The sequence below is a fragment of the Melanerpes formicivorus genome, unplaced genomic scaffold, assembly GCF_026170545.1.
Source record: "Melanerpes formicivorus ecotype bairdi unplaced genomic scaffold, bMelFor1.0.p_v2 SCAF_13, whole genome shotgun sequence".
In the NCBI taxonomy this organism is placed as follows: Eukaryota; Metazoa; Chordata; class Aves; order Piciformes; family Picidae; genus Melanerpes; species Melanerpes formicivorus.
This window is the reverse complement of record NW_027142365.1, coordinates 3,312,705-3,328,442: the sequence shown is the minus strand read 5'-3', so window position 1 is coordinate 3,328,442 and position 15,738 is coordinate 3,312,705. Positions and strand designations below refer to the sequence as shown.

General features: G+C 47.8%; 1 protein-coding gene across 1 annotated transcript in view; it reads left to right on the top strand.

The window, feature by feature from the left end:
- The window catches only part of VIPR1 (vasoactive intestinal peptide receptor 1), a 98,849-nt gene extending 86,288 nt beyond the window's left edge, over positions 1-12,561 (top strand). The window contains exons 10-13 of the mRNA XM_068146410.1: positions 4,391-4,482; positions 8,316-8,445; positions 9,818-9,859; positions 12,040-12,561. Coding sequence (XP_068002511.1) covers positions 4,391-4,482; positions 8,316-8,445; positions 9,818-9,859; positions 12,040-12,231 — 456 coding nt within the window. The 3' untranslated portion in view covers positions 12,232-12,561. The remainder of the gene's footprint in view (positions 1-4,390; positions 4,483-8,315; positions 8,446-9,817; positions 9,860-12,039) is intronic.
- Positions 12,562-15,738: the final 3,177 nt, after the last annotated feature.

Genomic DNA, 15,738 nt, shown 5'->3' with positions numbered 1-15,738 from the left:
CTTCAAGATCATCAAGTCCAACCTATCACCCAACACCATCTTGTTTAATGAATCAGTGAGTGTCTAAATTAGATCAGCTGAGTTGTGCCATGAATGGATTTGTTTCTCCAGGCTGACCACATGCAGAGCCCAGGATGACTTGTTCAGCTGTAGATGTCAACACCATGAAGTAAAGGGGGAGGAGTCCCACCATAAATTTCTATGTAGATGAAAAGAGGTTAGATGAATTCCTCCAGGTATTTGCCCCTTGCCATGGCATCCAGTACAGAGCTGGATTCCAGCTGTGGGGTTGTTTTTTTAGAGTAAGCTCTTGAGAAGCTCAGCTGATTTCCAGGTAAAGCAGTGGAAATGCTTCATTCCTTTTCTGGATATGATTGATGCTGACCACCAAAACTATGACACCTCTGAGGAACTCTGGGTCCTTTCATCCTTGCTGAATGTTGCATGCTTCCTCTGCCACAGATCGACCCAGAACTTAAATGACACAGAGTTAAACTTAGCACTGAGGTTTCTTGAATGGAGGCAAGTCTGTGGGAAGGGAACAAAAGGAACGTGACAGAAATCAACCCAAATTTAAACAGAAATGAAATTAACCAGAAGTCTTTCCTTAGACACACAGACTCTTCTCATTCCTTTTATACAAAGAGGGTTTTTCTCTGTATCACTTTTCAGACAGGACTCCAACCTGAAAGTGTCTGAATAATGACATCTTACTCTGTTCACCCCCCCTGAGGAGAAATACAATACTTGGAATGGCACAGCTCACCATTTTGATGTCATCATAGAAAGCTATAGACAGTGGCTTCCATTTCTCAAGATAAACTTTCAGCCCAGAATTCCACCCTGCTCTCCTTGGATCACTGAGCCTGTCTTCTTTTTGGCACATAAATCATTTCCCCATTGCCAAACAGAATTCACTCAGCAGTTTCTGATTTTCCTGCTGCAGATATCATATAAATCTGTCACAAAGGAAGGGCATGATGAGCTCTGGCTGACCAGCAGCAGGCTTCTTCAGGGAGGAATGCAGCATTTTCCCCATATCCATGGGAATAAAGCATAGATCTTAGGAGAAGGAAGAAACACATATCAAAGATACAAGACCAATAAGACCTACAAGATCTGTGAGATATATAAGGCTGGGAGAGCTAGAGTTGCTTAGCCTGGAGAAGAGGAGGCTCAGGGGACACCTTATTGCTGTCTACAACTACCTGAAGGGAGGTTGGAGCCAGGAGGGGGTTGGTCTCTTCTCCCAGGCAACCAGCACCAGAACAAGAGGACACAGTCTCAAGCTGTGCCAGGGGAGGTTTAGGCTGGATGTTAGGAAGAAGTTCTTCCCAGACAGAGAGATTGGCCATTGGAATGCACTGCCCAGGGAGGTGGTGGAGTCACCATCACTGGAGGTGTTCAAGAAGAGGTGGAGTGCTTGGTGCCATGGTTTAGTTGATCAGATAGTGTTGGGTGATAGGTTGGACTGGATGATCTTGAAGGTCTTTTCCAACCTGGTCTGATCTATTCTATTCTATTCTATTCTATTCTATTCTATTCTATTCTATTCTATTCTATTCTATTCTATTCCATTCCATTCCATTCCATTCCATTCCATTCCATTCCATTCCATTCTTCTCTTCTCTTCTCTTCTCTTCTCTTCTCTTCTCTTCTCTTCTCTTCTCTTCTCTTCTCTTCTCTTCTCTTCTCTTCTCTTCTCTTCTCTTCTCTTCTCTTCTCTTCTCTTCTCTTCTCTTCTCTTCTCTTCTCTTCTCTTCTCTTCTCTTCTCTTCTCTTCTCTTCTCTTCTCTTCTCTTCTCTTCTCTTCTCTATATAAGGCATTAAGATATATGCTCTTCCTTTTCTGGTTTATTCTAAATATAAGGCATTAAGCACAAGAAACAGATCGAATGCCTTTGATTGTACTCTAGGCTGAAAAATAAACAACTTCTCCAGTAGCTGATGGCCATATCTTCTATCATGCAATGTTAAGCCTCTACTAAGCCCCTAAATCACACTCCACCTGACTCACCACTGCCCTGTGCCCACATTTGCTTTTCACTACTGCAAGCCGACACAATCAGTATTTATCTCCTCCAATCTTACCTTCAGTGCTGCAGCTCGTGTGCTATCACTGCTCATTAGAGTAATTGATTCAGATAATCCTGGTTGGAGCTGATAAATTTGACTTGCCACCCTGTCAGACACAAACCATTTTTATACAGTAAATAAATGTGAACAGAAACGATGACAAATGGCATGGGATAGATAAAAAGTGATTAAGCAATGCATCATAACCAGGAAATGCAATTAATTTCCAATCCCTCGCATTCTTGGAGAGAATGCCCAAATGAGAGATGTGCTTCAGCCTCCTTCACTCACCTGTTGCTAAGATAAATGCAGGAAGGGCTGGAGGAAATGTCACAGTCTGGTTTTGCAGGAAATCAGGTTGGCTGCTTAACACAATCCCTTCCAGCCTTCCAATCACTGCAAATCAGAATCATTTGTGGATTTGCTGGCCATGGAAGGATAAAGAAAGTGATTGTGTGCCAAACTACAATTAAATGAAGTCCATGGAAACCTGTCATATGTTGCATGAGTAACAGCATTATTCAATGGGTGAGAATAGAATAGAATAGAGTAGAATAGAATAGAATAGAATAGAATAGAATAGAATAGAATAGAATAGAATAGAATAGAATAGAATAGAATAGAATAGACCAGACCAGACCAGGTTGGAAGAGACTTTCAAGATCATGGTGTCCAACCTATCATCCAACACCACCTAATCAACTAAACCATGCAACCAAGCACCCTATCAAGTCTCAAGAGAGACCTTAAAGCAATTAGATTTGCATTCAGTTCATACCATCTACTACATACCATTAGCAAGTTACCATTCCTAGCTCTACTCCTCTGTTATTGAATAAGGTTTACATTGCTTGAGTATCTTGGTGGAGCACTCTCAGCTTTTTCTTCTGAGTGAAGAGCACCAACTAAAATGTATGAGCTGGACTCCTCTGGTCTAACATCCTAGGAGAGAATATTTTCTGCTGTGTTGATGAGGTCATCCCTCGCTATAAGAAAGGTCTCCAGCTTCTCCTTTTCATGAGGTTCAACAAGACCAAATGCAAGGTCCTGCAGCTGGACTGGGGCACTCCCAAGCACCAATATAGGCTGGGCAGTGACTTACTGGAGAGCAGCCCTGAAGAAAAGGACTTGGGAATGCTAGTGGATGAGAAGCTCAACATGAGCTAGCAGTGTGCACTTGCAGCCCAGAGAGACAATCACATCCTGGGCTGCATCAAGAGAAGCAGAGCCGGCAGGTTGAGGGAGGTGATTCTCCCCCTCTGCTCCGCTCTGCTGAGACCACACCTGGAGTACTGTGTCCAGTTCTGGAGCCTCTATTACAGGAAAGATCTGGAGGTGCTGGAACGAGTTCCAGAAGAGGGCTATGAGGATGATTAGAGGGCTGGAGCTGCTCTGCTATAAAAACAGACTGAGGGAGTTGGGGCTGTTCAGTCTGGAGAAGAGAAGGCTCTGAAGAGACCTAATTGTGGCCTTCCAGTATCTGAAGGGGGCTCCAAGAAAGCTGGGGAGGGACTTTTGAGGGTGTCAGGAAGTGATAGGACTGGGGGGGGATGCAGCAAAGCTAGAAATGGATAGATTCAAATTGGATGTTAGGAAGAAGTTCTTCACCATGAGGGTAGTGAGAGACTGGCACAGGTTGCCCAGGGAGGTGGTGGAAGCCTCATGCCTGGAGGTGTTTGCAGCCAGGCTGGATGTGGCTGTGAGCAACCTGCTGTAGTGTGAGGTGTCCCTGGCCATGGCAGGAGGGTTGGAACTGGCTGAGCCTTGAGATCCCTTCCAACCCTGACAATCCTATGATTCTATGATTCTCTCCAGAGAAGACGTGCCCCATAGCATCAGGTAGAGGCCTGTTGGGTGGATCCTGCTGTGTGTTTTGGTTTGGTTTCCTTGGCTCACCACCACCTCAGTCTCTGACACGCTCAGCAGCTGGTCCCATGTCACCGTCTCCCAAGGGCTTTGACGTCGGTCGCTCCGCTCGCTCCCGTGGCTCTTGCCCCACTCTGTCGTCGGCACTGCCCCGCGCAGCAGGACGTCGTGCATAGCTGTGCTCTATGGGTTTGACATCATCATACTTGGGATGTATTGACACGAAGTCCCAAGCAGGCTGATGTCAGGCCCAAGATGGCTGCCATCCTGTGTCGGTTTACTATGTGCTCCCAGAGCGGGGTTCTCTGCTCATGGCTTTTTAACAACAGCTTGCTCCAAACACTGCAGCGAAAGGATTTCCCTTCCAATGATTGACTCTTTGCACCAGGGGGGAAAAAAATAATCACTTTTTTTGTTCATTTCTCTCTCTTTCTGCTCCTCCCAACAGGTGAACTTCATTCTCTTCATCTGCATCATCCGCATCTTAGTGCAGAAGCTGCACTCTCCAGACGTTGGGCACAACGAAACCAGCCAATATTCGTAAGTCCTGGGCTTTTTCAGCCATGCTCTGTGGGTCTGAGGGGGCAACCTCTTTGTCTCAGGTCTTTGTTACGTCTGCCTGCACTGATCAGAATGAATCACAGGCAGCAGTGTGCCCAGGTGGCCAATGGCATCCTGGCCTGCATCAGGAATAGTGTGGCCAGCAGGAGCAGGGAAGTCATTCTGCCCTGGGCTCAGCACTGGTTAGGCCACACCTTGAGTACTGTGCCCAGTTCTGGGGCAGTCCGTTTAAGGAGGACATTGAGAGGTAGAAGACAATATGAGTATGGTCCCTAAGTACTGAGCAGCCATGGCTCTGAGTTTTACTCTCTAGTGATGGCAGATTATGCAACTTCATCTCCCTCAACTACTTCTCCCATTTATGAAAGGAAATTTCAGCATTTGACCTCAGCTTCTCCCACCAGCAGCCAAAGCCAATTGCCTCTTTTTCTCCCGTCATAACACACCAACGTTACCAGGCCCCATGCTTTCTACCACCTCCCTTTATGTACTCCCAACTGGGCATTGTGTACCCCCAGGATTGCAACATCTTTGGCCAGGTACTTAGATTAAATCAGCATATTGAAATATGTTCCAGCGCTAAGCAGCAGCCTGGAGCAGTTGGCTCCCATTCCTCTCAGCAGAAGTGCTGCCAAGGCACATTGGAAGGGTTATGCCCAGATTACCTCAGAGGCCATGCTGGGCTTTGAGTTCATGACTTTTCACTTCACATTTTACAATGAAGTGGGAGCTGCCAGAAGAGCTCCCTTTGCCTTGTAAACAAATGCAGTACAGCCAGCACTCCTCTACACTGGACTGCCAAGCAGGAGGTACTGCTGAAGTACAAGTGATCTTCACATCTACAGTTCCTCACCTTCCTTCTCCAGCCAGAAGAAAATCTCAGTTCCATTATGGAATGAATCTGTTGATCATTTTTAGGTGTCCAAGCCAGGTGAGATACAACACAGAGCCACCAAAATGAGCAGAGAGCTGAAACAACTCTCCTACAAAGAAAGGCTGAAAGAGCTGGGATTGTTCAGGCTGGAGAAGAGAAGCTCCAAGAGAGACCTTACTGTGGCCTTTCAGTACCTGAAAAATACTACAGGAATGATGGGGAGGGACTTTTTAGCAGGGCCTGTTGTGACAGGAAAAGAGGTGGTGGTTTAAAGCTAAAAGAAAGATATTTGGACTAGATTGAAGGAAGAAGTTTTATTACAATGCAAGAAGTGAGACCCTGTCCTGGGTTGCCCAGAGAGGTGGAAGATGCCCCATCCCTGGAGACATTCCAGGTCAGGTTGTGTGGGGCTCTGAGCAACCTGCTCTAGTGGAAGATGTTGCTCTTCACTGCAAGACAGTTGGACTAGATGACTTTTAAAGGTTCCATCCAACCCAAAACATTCTCTGATTTGAGATACTTGCCTGGACTTCACACATCAGAGCCAGGACCTGTTGGAGAGTTTTACACTTATGCAGTGGCAACTGGCTAACACCCAGATTCTCTGGGACACCTGGAAGTCCCTGTTGACTGTATTAACCTCAGTGGAACATGAGACACCATGTTTGCCTATGAAAATGAGCATTTAGTGTCCCAACCTGAAGGCTGGATCCCACCAGAGGGTGTATTTAGTGTGATCAGGTTGAGCAGGGAGCACACCACCACAGTTCCTCCTGCCAAATCTGAGATGCTTATGTCTTAAACTAACAACATCAGGGATCTGTCATTTGCATTTCTCTCTCCTTCTCTTGTCTATTTTGTTGACATGATGACAGTGGTGGTGTTGTGCAACTCCAACCAATTTCAGTTTAGCTGCAGGCTAGAGGGTCAGGCGTCCTTCAGACTCACTCATTAATGCTGCAGGCAGGGAGCTGGGCTTTAATGCATTGGAGACTGTGACAACAAGTCTCCCAAAACAGTGTTCTGGAGGTGACAGAGACATGTAAGAGTGGGACATGCCACTTACAGTGGCATTTGAAGCCACTGTAAGTTGTTTTCTGCCACAGAAACCCCAAGGAAAATTCATCTCTTTATGTTCTCTTCATGTTCAAAGATCAATCTTATCATCAAAGGTTTTCTGGGCAACTTTCCCATTGTGCATTCAAGAAGCACATCAGGAATTTTGTGGCCAGCAGGAACAGGGAAGTCACTGTGCCCCTGTACTCAGCGCTGGTTAGGCCACACTTTGAGTCCTGTGTCCAGTTCTGGAACCCTCAGTTTTTGATGGAAAGTTCCTTGGCTTCCTACAGACACTCATTTTGCCTGGAATGAGCTGTGCACAGCTGCCTTTCAGACAGCAGGTATTCCCTTGGGAACCACAGCCTCCAACCACAACCTCAATGTCAAGCTGTGTTTGGGCCAGGCTCAGGAAAAGGTGCAAAGGTCTGCTGGGAGCTACAGTGATGAGCATCATCTGCATAATGCTGGCACATCAGCCTTCCCAGGGGGGTTATGCAGATGGCAAATAAATGAAGATGGTCTGAGAGGACTGAGCCTGATGAAGGTTTGGAAGTGAAGGGTTTGCAGATGGAGGAACAAGTACTTCCAGCATCCCAGCCATAGCTTCAATTCCTCCAGAAGCCTCTGGGAGAGGGGAGACCTGGAAGGATGTGGGTGACCATGGGAGCCAAAACCACCACAAGCATCCTTAAGCCCTTGACTTCATTTTATTTCCCTCAGTCATATTTTAATAATGATTATACTTAATAAATTACAATTCCTTCATAATTAGACCTCTGATTAGCCAGCCTGATGCCATTAAGCACTAATAGTGTTCATCCCCTTCCTTTGGAGACACTCATTGTGCAGTAGCCTGTCATTATTCTGAGCTAAACATACCATTGCTGTCCCAGAAGCTGTAATTTTCAGAAACCCCAAGCAAACAGAGACAGCACCAGCCGATGAGTTAGCTTGTGGAGATGAAAAGAAGATCTCCAGTGGGAGGGGAAGGAGAGAGAAAGGAGAAAGAAATACCTCCACTGAAGTTCCTAGGAATAAAGATGTCACATTTTATGTTGTTACCACTCCTGAAATCACCAGCCCCTTGCAGCCTGTGGGCCAAGGGGAAATGATGTGGGGCTGATGGTTCTACCCTAGCTGGAGGCACGACAATATTTATGTGAGAGCTGTTAATGAGGAGGGAAGGGAGGCTGTGGAAATGCTCCCAGCGTGGGACCTGCTTAGTTTGAACTGCCATACAGTGACTGTGCCTAGCTGAGGGTCCACCTCCAGGTGCTATTGCATCCCAGCTCAGGTCACCCAAAGAATCTTGGGGAGGTGAGGCTGTAAGGAGCTATCTCAACACCCTCAGTTTCACTGTACCCCAGATACTTCTTGCCTCCGGGCAAGGGCAGCCTCTTGATGATGCCTTGCTCAAGACTGCTGCTGAAAGGCTCTAAGTCCCTGGGGAGGGACTTTTTAAGGTGTCAGGTAATGATGGGACTGGGGGGAATGGAAAACGCAGGTTGCCCAGGGAGGTGGTGGAAGCCTCCTGCCTGGAAGTTTTGAAGGCCAGGCTGGATGTGGCTGTGAGCAACCTGCTGTAGTGTGAGGTGTCCCTGCCCATGGCAGGGGGGTGGGAACTGGATGATCCTTGAGGTCTCTTCCAACTCTAACAATTCTATGATTCTATGTTCCCAGGACCTCATGGTAAAGTGGCCTGTATCACATCTCCCAAGTGCAAGCAGAGGCACTTACCATGTGTGGCACAGGCCACACCATCATGATGTACTGCAGCAAATTAAAGCTTGGGGACTGCATGATGCAGGACCACTCATCAGCTCACCCCTCAGCTCCTCTTTCTTCTCCCTTTGTGAACTCATGTTTGTCTTTCCAACAGGAGGCTGGCCAAGTCCACCTTGCTGCTGATCCCTCTCTTTGGCATTCACTACATCATGTTTGCTTTCTTCCCTGACAATTTCAAAGCAGAAGTGAAGCTGGTCTTTGAGCTGGTGGTTGGGTCGTTCCAGGTAAGCCCCCCTAGAGCTGTCAGCAGGGAGAAGTGATATAAGCTGGACAAGGGAACAAGCAAACATGTGAGCTGAGTTTTGCCTGGATCTGCCCAACACTACTCTTAGACCTTTGGTACAGAAGCTCCTCACTCCAGTTTGGCCAGTATGGAAGACAGTTTTACACTTTCCCTCCTGGAATTCCAGAAGGAGACTCTCTCTCACCTCGTTTTAGGCACTTAAAAAGAAAATGGACCTCTGGAAGTTAGTCACCCTGGGAAGTTTTGTACTTAAGGGAGAAAAATCAGCATCTCAGTGAAGTTTATGCTTTATTGACATGGTGTATGATGAGCTAAATCACCTTTGGGAGCAGTGCCTTTCTGGACACTACTAGAAGCCTAGTCTGCCTTCAACCAGTTGACTTCCATGAACTTTCTCCTCTGTTAATAAGCCAAGTCATACCTCTAGATCCTGCTCCAGCAGGATTCCAGTCCTTTGGCATAGGAGGCAGGTTCTGCATGATGATGAGTCATGGGGCTCTCCTCCATATGGACCTTTTGGAAGCCTTGATGGAGTTTGCTTCTTAGACCCTCCCACGTGGTTCACTTTAGCCAGTTCCCATGCTGGGCTGTCAACCTCAGCCCTGAGCTTGCATGAAAAGAAGCTCTTGCTGATGTATTTCATCCCTTTGCATCCCTCCACTACTCACCTCTAGCTACTTTGTGTTCTCAGAGCCTGCAGACAGGATCTCTTGGTCACCATGTACCATACCCATGCCAGTGCCATCCTTCATTGAGTGGTGTATGAGATAATGTCCCTGCCTACACCATCACCCCTTCACATCTGGCATCTGTTATGAGGGAGACAACTGGATCTGTACTCTCCTGGGAGTGTAGTGTCTTTAGTTGTCTTTAATGTTTGCAACCATGAAGGCTAGAGATGTTTGACTGTTTGCAGTGAAAGCTGGCATCCTGAAAAACAAGGTGTCCCTGCAGGGCAGGTGGGAAAGAAACAGTTTAGCCCCACATCATGTCTAAGATCATTCTGGCCTTGATGATGTAGTAGTGAGTGTATTTAGATCCCCCCAGTTTCAGCTGGCAAGACCATGGAGGAAAGTCTGATCTAGTATCCCATCCAGTTGTCTCCAGTGCCCCAGTTTGAGTGACCAAGTGCCCCTCAGAGCTGAGCTGTCTGCTGTTGGGTTCAAACACCAATCTGCAGCAACCTTTGAACTCAAACATGCACACTTGCTGCAAAGTACTTCAACTGAGCTTCCCCTGCTCCTTTTAGAGGGAGAATGCAACCAGGTGGTTTCTAAGGGGCACCTTTGCAGCGCCTCAGGAGTTGGACTCTTCCGAGAGGTGCTAAAAGCCTGTTCTCTCCTTCTCCCTAGGGATTTGTGGTGGCTGTTCTCTACTGCTTCCTCAATGGAGAGGTAAGATCAACACTATCGTTTGGTTAACACTTGCAGCTATTGAATGCTTGTGGAGAGCTGATTGAGAAGTGTCCCATTCCTGATGTTACCATGTTGGGGGTAAACATCCAAGCCAAACCTCTGACTCCAGAAAACCAACTCAGCCATGGACCTGAGAGTTTCTACCACCATTAAGAAAACCATGGTGAGACTTTTGTGCAGTATTCTGCTGCTGAATCCATCATGAGGCAGAATCAATAGAACCCTGCTCCAACAGGACTACCTTCAGCAGAGAAGGATAGAGCCCATCTTCTAAGCCCTACTCATGCTTAACACCTCAGTGTGTTACACCTCCACAGAATCAGAGCCACTGCCAAGATGGGGGCTTGTTAGTGCAGTGAGATTTGTGTGCATCTGCCTGCAAGGGATTCAGCAGAGACTGATTAAACCTGTATCACAGGGGCCAAGTAGATGTGGGCAGCTGAAAATGTGGAGCTGCTGTCAGCTGGAGCACTCTCAGCTCGATAAACTGAGCATGGACAAGAAGCAGCTGTCATCTGGCTTTGTGTTCCAGCTTCCTAGGGAGAGGAAAAGTGTCCAGAATCACAATTTGCTCTCTTGGAGCTCTGATGCTGTTTTTAGCCTCACCATGTGCACCTCATACAGGGCAGCTTGCCCAGCTCCAGCAGAGACCTTTGCCTGTGAGCCTGTCTGGAGCAGGGCAGGACCACAAAACTTATTGATGATCCAAAGCTGACACTGGCATTGAAGTGGCTTGTTAGGCACAGAGCAGTGCCAGGCACACATATTCCTACCTTACAGGCATTGATCTTGCCTTTCTCACATTTCCAGTCCAGGGGTTTGCATCCTGGTGTGCTGTTCCTGCTTGCTGATCCCAGGGACTCTCAGACAGAGCTGGTTTATCTAATTCACACTGTTACCTAAAAATTTGGACTGGGAGGCTGCAAGAAGGGACAGGGACAGTGACCAGAATTGTTCAGGTTTTGAATCTGGACAGTGTAAACCAGATGATGGCTGTAAACTCCCTGAGCAGGAACTGGTAGCTTCTACCAAAAAACCCAAACCCAACAGCTGTATTGACAGCTTTGCAAAGAAGTTATGGTTAAATCAGTTGCATCTGGACAACAAAGAAACAAACAAACAAAAAGCAGTGCAGTGATAAAAACAATCTCAACTCTGCTCCCTAAGTGTAGGATATGTTGCCATTAAAGTTAAGTGGAATCATAGAATGGTTTGGACTGGAAGGAGCCTCTAAAGGTCATCTAGTCCAAACCCCCTGCAATGAGCAGGGGCAACTTCAACTGGAGTTTAGCCTGTTTAGCCTGGAGAAGCAGAGGGTCAGGGGAGACCTTATTGCTCTCTACAACTACCTGAAGGGAGGTTGTAGCCAGGTGGGGGTTGGACTCTTCTCCCAGGCAACCAGCACCAGAACAAGAGGACACAGTCTCAAGCTGTGCCAGGGGAAGTTCAGGCTGGAGGTGAGGAGAAAGTTCTTCACAGAGAGAGTAATTGGCCACTGGAAAGTGCTGCCTAGGAAGGTGGTGGAGTCCCCATCCCTGAAGGTGTTCAAGAGGGGATTGGATGTGGCACTTGGTGCCATGGTTTAGTAGTCAGGAGGTGTTGGGTGACAGGTTGGACTTGATGATCTTTGAGGTCTTTTCCAACCTTATTGATTCTATGATTCTATGAACCACATTGCTCAGAGCCCCATCCAACCTGACCTGGAACGTTTCCAGGGATGAGAGAAGCAGTCAGGCACCTTGGCTGTACCAGATGAGAAATTCTCAGTGCTCTCCTTCCCAGTGCAGCTCAGGGATTTCAGCTGTGGTTTTGTTCACTCACTGTCTGGATTGTCACCTCCCTTCTGTGTGGCTGAAACTTCTGGTTGGGTTGTGTTTCGTGACCTTTATGAACTGATCCTTGGCCCCTTGGTAGGAGGCTGCTCACACAAGCAGGTCAGAGCAGGAGGAGATGCTGCCCTGTGCTGACCCATGGCTGCTCACACAAGCAAGTCAGAGCAGGAGGAGATGCTGCCCTGTGCTGACCCATGGCTGCTCACACAAGCAAGTCAGAGCAGGAGGAGATGCTGCCCTGTGCTGACCCATGGCTGCTCACACAAGCAAGTCAGAGCAGGAGGAGATGCTGCCCGGTGCTGACACTTCTGTCTTTCCATCACCTAGGTCCAAGCCGAACTGAAGCGGAAGTGGCGGAGGTGGCATCTGGAACGGTTCCTGGGCTCAGACATGAAGTATCACCACCCTTCCTTAGGCAGCAATGGAACTAACTTCAGCACCCAGATCTCCATGCTGACCAAGTGCTCACCAAAGACACGCCGCTGCTCTGGCTTCCAGGCCGAGTTCTCCCTGGTGTGATGGGTAGAGGCTCTCCAACCGCTGGACATCCAACAGAAACACTGAGGGATCCCCAGGAATCAGTGATACGATGACAAACCCTTGTGAAATGACATGCTCCACATGAGCCAACAGAGGACACAGAACTGGAAAAGCCACTGGCATCCAGGACAAGATCAGACAAGCCAAGAGGCAGAGAAATACTTTTCCTCTTCCTCTTTCCAGACCTTCAGCTCTGAAGTTTTGAGCCCTGAGGGGTTGCTAACTATGAGTAAAGGTCCCATTCACTTGAGGAAAGCCTGGGAGATCCTGGTGTGTCACACACGATGAAGTATGGGGGGGAAGGGAGGGGAGAGCTTGGTGGCTTTACCAGAACCGGCATCTCTGACACAGATCATTTGCACTTTTTAATACATGAGCCAGTAAAGGAGAGAGGGAGGCAAGAAGCAGGAAAAAAAAACGACTGTGCCAAACCTATGAATGTGCCAAAAAAGTCTCAGTGATAAGAGGTGACAACAAGGCACCAAAGGGAGACTTGGGGACATGGGGAGAAGGGACGGGAAGGAACATGAGCAGGAAGGGGAGAGGCCAGCAAGTGGTCCCTGCCTCTGCATTTTACACATGTGAAGGTGAAGCTGCAGTCCAGGAAAGCCCCTCAGAGGATTCCACAGTGTGTTGTGCTAATTGCCCACCATCCTTCTCAGCAAAAGCTTTCCAAGCACTTTGGGTGCCCAATGGAAAAGCAGGTGGCTGAGAAGGCCCAGCTTGAATGCCCTTCTCGGCGCTGTGTCCGTGGCACTGTGTTGTGTTTTGTTGTTTCCAAGGAGCAGGAAACTCGACTTGCATGTATAAAAACCAAGTCCAGGTGCCAAAAAGCAGAGCACAGCTGGGGTCTGTCTTCTTTTGAAGTCCACCCAGAGATCTTGGTGCATTAATGCACTTGAGGTCATTAGGGATCAGGGGAAAACAGTTGGTCTGTAACACATTTGCACTTGCTTAGCGCACACTGCCAGGAAAGGGAGATGTAGAACCCTGCTTCAATCCTTAATTGAATCAGCCCTGCCATGAGGAGCCACTCTCCAGATGAAAAAAATTAGTGTCCCAGCAGCAGGCAAAATGGCTTTTGTCAGGGCCAGGTTGTCTCAGCATGCAACTGGCACTCTGGGAGTCAGGAGGGAGTGAAGGAGATATTAAATTCATTTCTCCTCCAGTTTTGCAGGGAGCTTTCCTCCTGTGATGGAGGCATTAGGAGATCTTTAAGATGTGGCTGTGTATTTTACCTCTTTTCTGAAGGCCTGGTAGTTTCCACACAGGGGCAATCCCTGCCTGAGGAGTGCACACAGATCCTGTCAACACCAAGGGAACTGCTATTTTATTCTTTTCTTTCCTTGGTGGAAGGGCGAAGGAAAAGTGTGAAACCAAATGCTGCTCAGACATGCCAGGCTGGCAGCTTGCAGGGCAGCACAGGCAGCTCATGATCCAGGTATGCATTTCAGACAATCCCCCACAATCCCAAGCTCAGGCAAAAGACAGACAGTTAGAAGCCTGAACAACAAGAAGTTCTTTGGACAGTAGAAAGAAGGTTTTCTTACTATGAAGGTGGTGGAACAGGTTGCTCAGGGAGGTGATGGAAGGTTCATCCCTGGAGGCATTCAAAATCAGGCTTGATGGGGTTCTGAGCAACCTGATCTAGTTGAAGATGCCCCTGCTGACTGCAAGGAGGTTGGGCTAGGTGAGCTTTAAGGGTGCATTCCAACCCAATGCATTCTATGACAGACAAGATGAGGATGCAGGTATGCATGTTTGTGTCCCACCCAACTGCATCACTTGGGGTTGCAGCAGTTTTACACTGGGGGTGGGAAATCCCTGCCCAGCTCACTCATCAAGCACTGAAACAGGCTGCCCAGGGAAGTCATCATCTCTGGAGATATTCAGCAAACATGGAGAGCTGGCTCTTTGGGACATGGCTTGCTGGTCATGGTGGTGTTGGGTTGATATTTGGACTTGATGATCTTAGAGGTCTTTTCCAACCATAATGATTGTGTGGTTCTCATAAGTGGGCTGCTGTCATCCTACCAGGAACCATAGCTCTCTCCTCACAAAGGAGGGTCTAGGTCACCAATGTACATGGAAAGGAAGGTGGGCTCCTTGTTCAGAGATCTCAGCTTAGGCACAAGGTACTAACAGCACCTGGACTTCTTTTTCTTCATAATGAAATGTAGTTCTCTGAAGCATCTTTGACTTGGTCAGTTTGGGATGCGTTCTGCTTGCTTGTTTGCTTGCCTTAAGCATTTGTGATTCATTGCCAACAAACCACAGTGAACACAGGAGGAGAGCTGAAGGTCTGGAGATCCAGTTCTTTTCTCAGTTCTGGGAGGGTGGTTCTTCCATGCTGTAATCATCCCAAGAGCTTTGTCTGTTATCATCTGAGCTCAATCCTTCCAGAATAGCTCTCCTTGTGTGAGACTGAGACTAGAGTAACAGACTGAAGTAAATAAGAGCATGAGATACTCTGGTACAACTGTGAAGGGTAGGCCTGAAGAAATGAATTTTCAGTGAGCTAAGTCAGATGCTGTCACAGTGGCTACCCAGCCTGCAAAACCTAAGAGGATAGATAGATCTTGTGAAAATAGTCATAATGAGCTGCATGGTCCTGCAACTGAAGTGCTGACAAGACCCCAGGCTAGCTGGGTGCAAACCATCTTTGTTACGGCTCCATTGCACCAAAGCTGTACCATTAGCACTTAGAATCCAACAGTGATGTGCCAGATCACTAAAGCCCTCCCTTAGCAGCTCCCTGATTCCCCAAATCCAGAGAATGGGATGCTTGAAGTGTCCCCATGTTGCTTGCATTTTCAGTACCCTTCTGCCATGACACCCCAGGAGCAAGGTCCCATTGACACATCCATGAGGTTCTCCGAAGCAAGGACCCTCTTTGTGTTTGCTGCTGCTGTTGCCCTGAGGAGTGCTTTCAGGACCTGGACTAGGATTCACACAGAAGGTGCTGGAGAAGTCCCACCAGTCCCACAATTCTTCTGTGCAATTCTTCTTGGCCTAGCTATGCATTTCACAAGGTGACTGACTGGTTGCAAGGAATCCAAGAAGCAGGCAGGGAAAGCTTTCTTTCAGCTTCTAAGTTTGTCCACTTGGCATAGAAAGCTGCTTCTCAGTGGTTCAGAGTTTGTAAGCAATGTCTGTCTGGGAGACATCTGCTTGATCAGGCTGCAAAGCCATTCACCCTCTTTATCTATCCTGGTGGCTATTTATGCCCCTCCACGCTCCCCCCACCCCCAAACTGATGGTCTGCAGAGCTCCTCTGCCTAATCTTCTTAATGCATCCATCGAGGTGCCTAAAAATGTGGACTTAAATCCCAGGGCCCAGAGAAGCAAAGGAGGGGGTTGGGCCATTGAGTGTAAATGAAGCACCATTGCCAGCAGCCTCCTTTGTGAGATGAGAGGGGAAACTCTTCCCACCAGGTTTAGGCAGCATTGCTGGTAGAAGATCCATGAGCAGTGACAAGCCTTGTG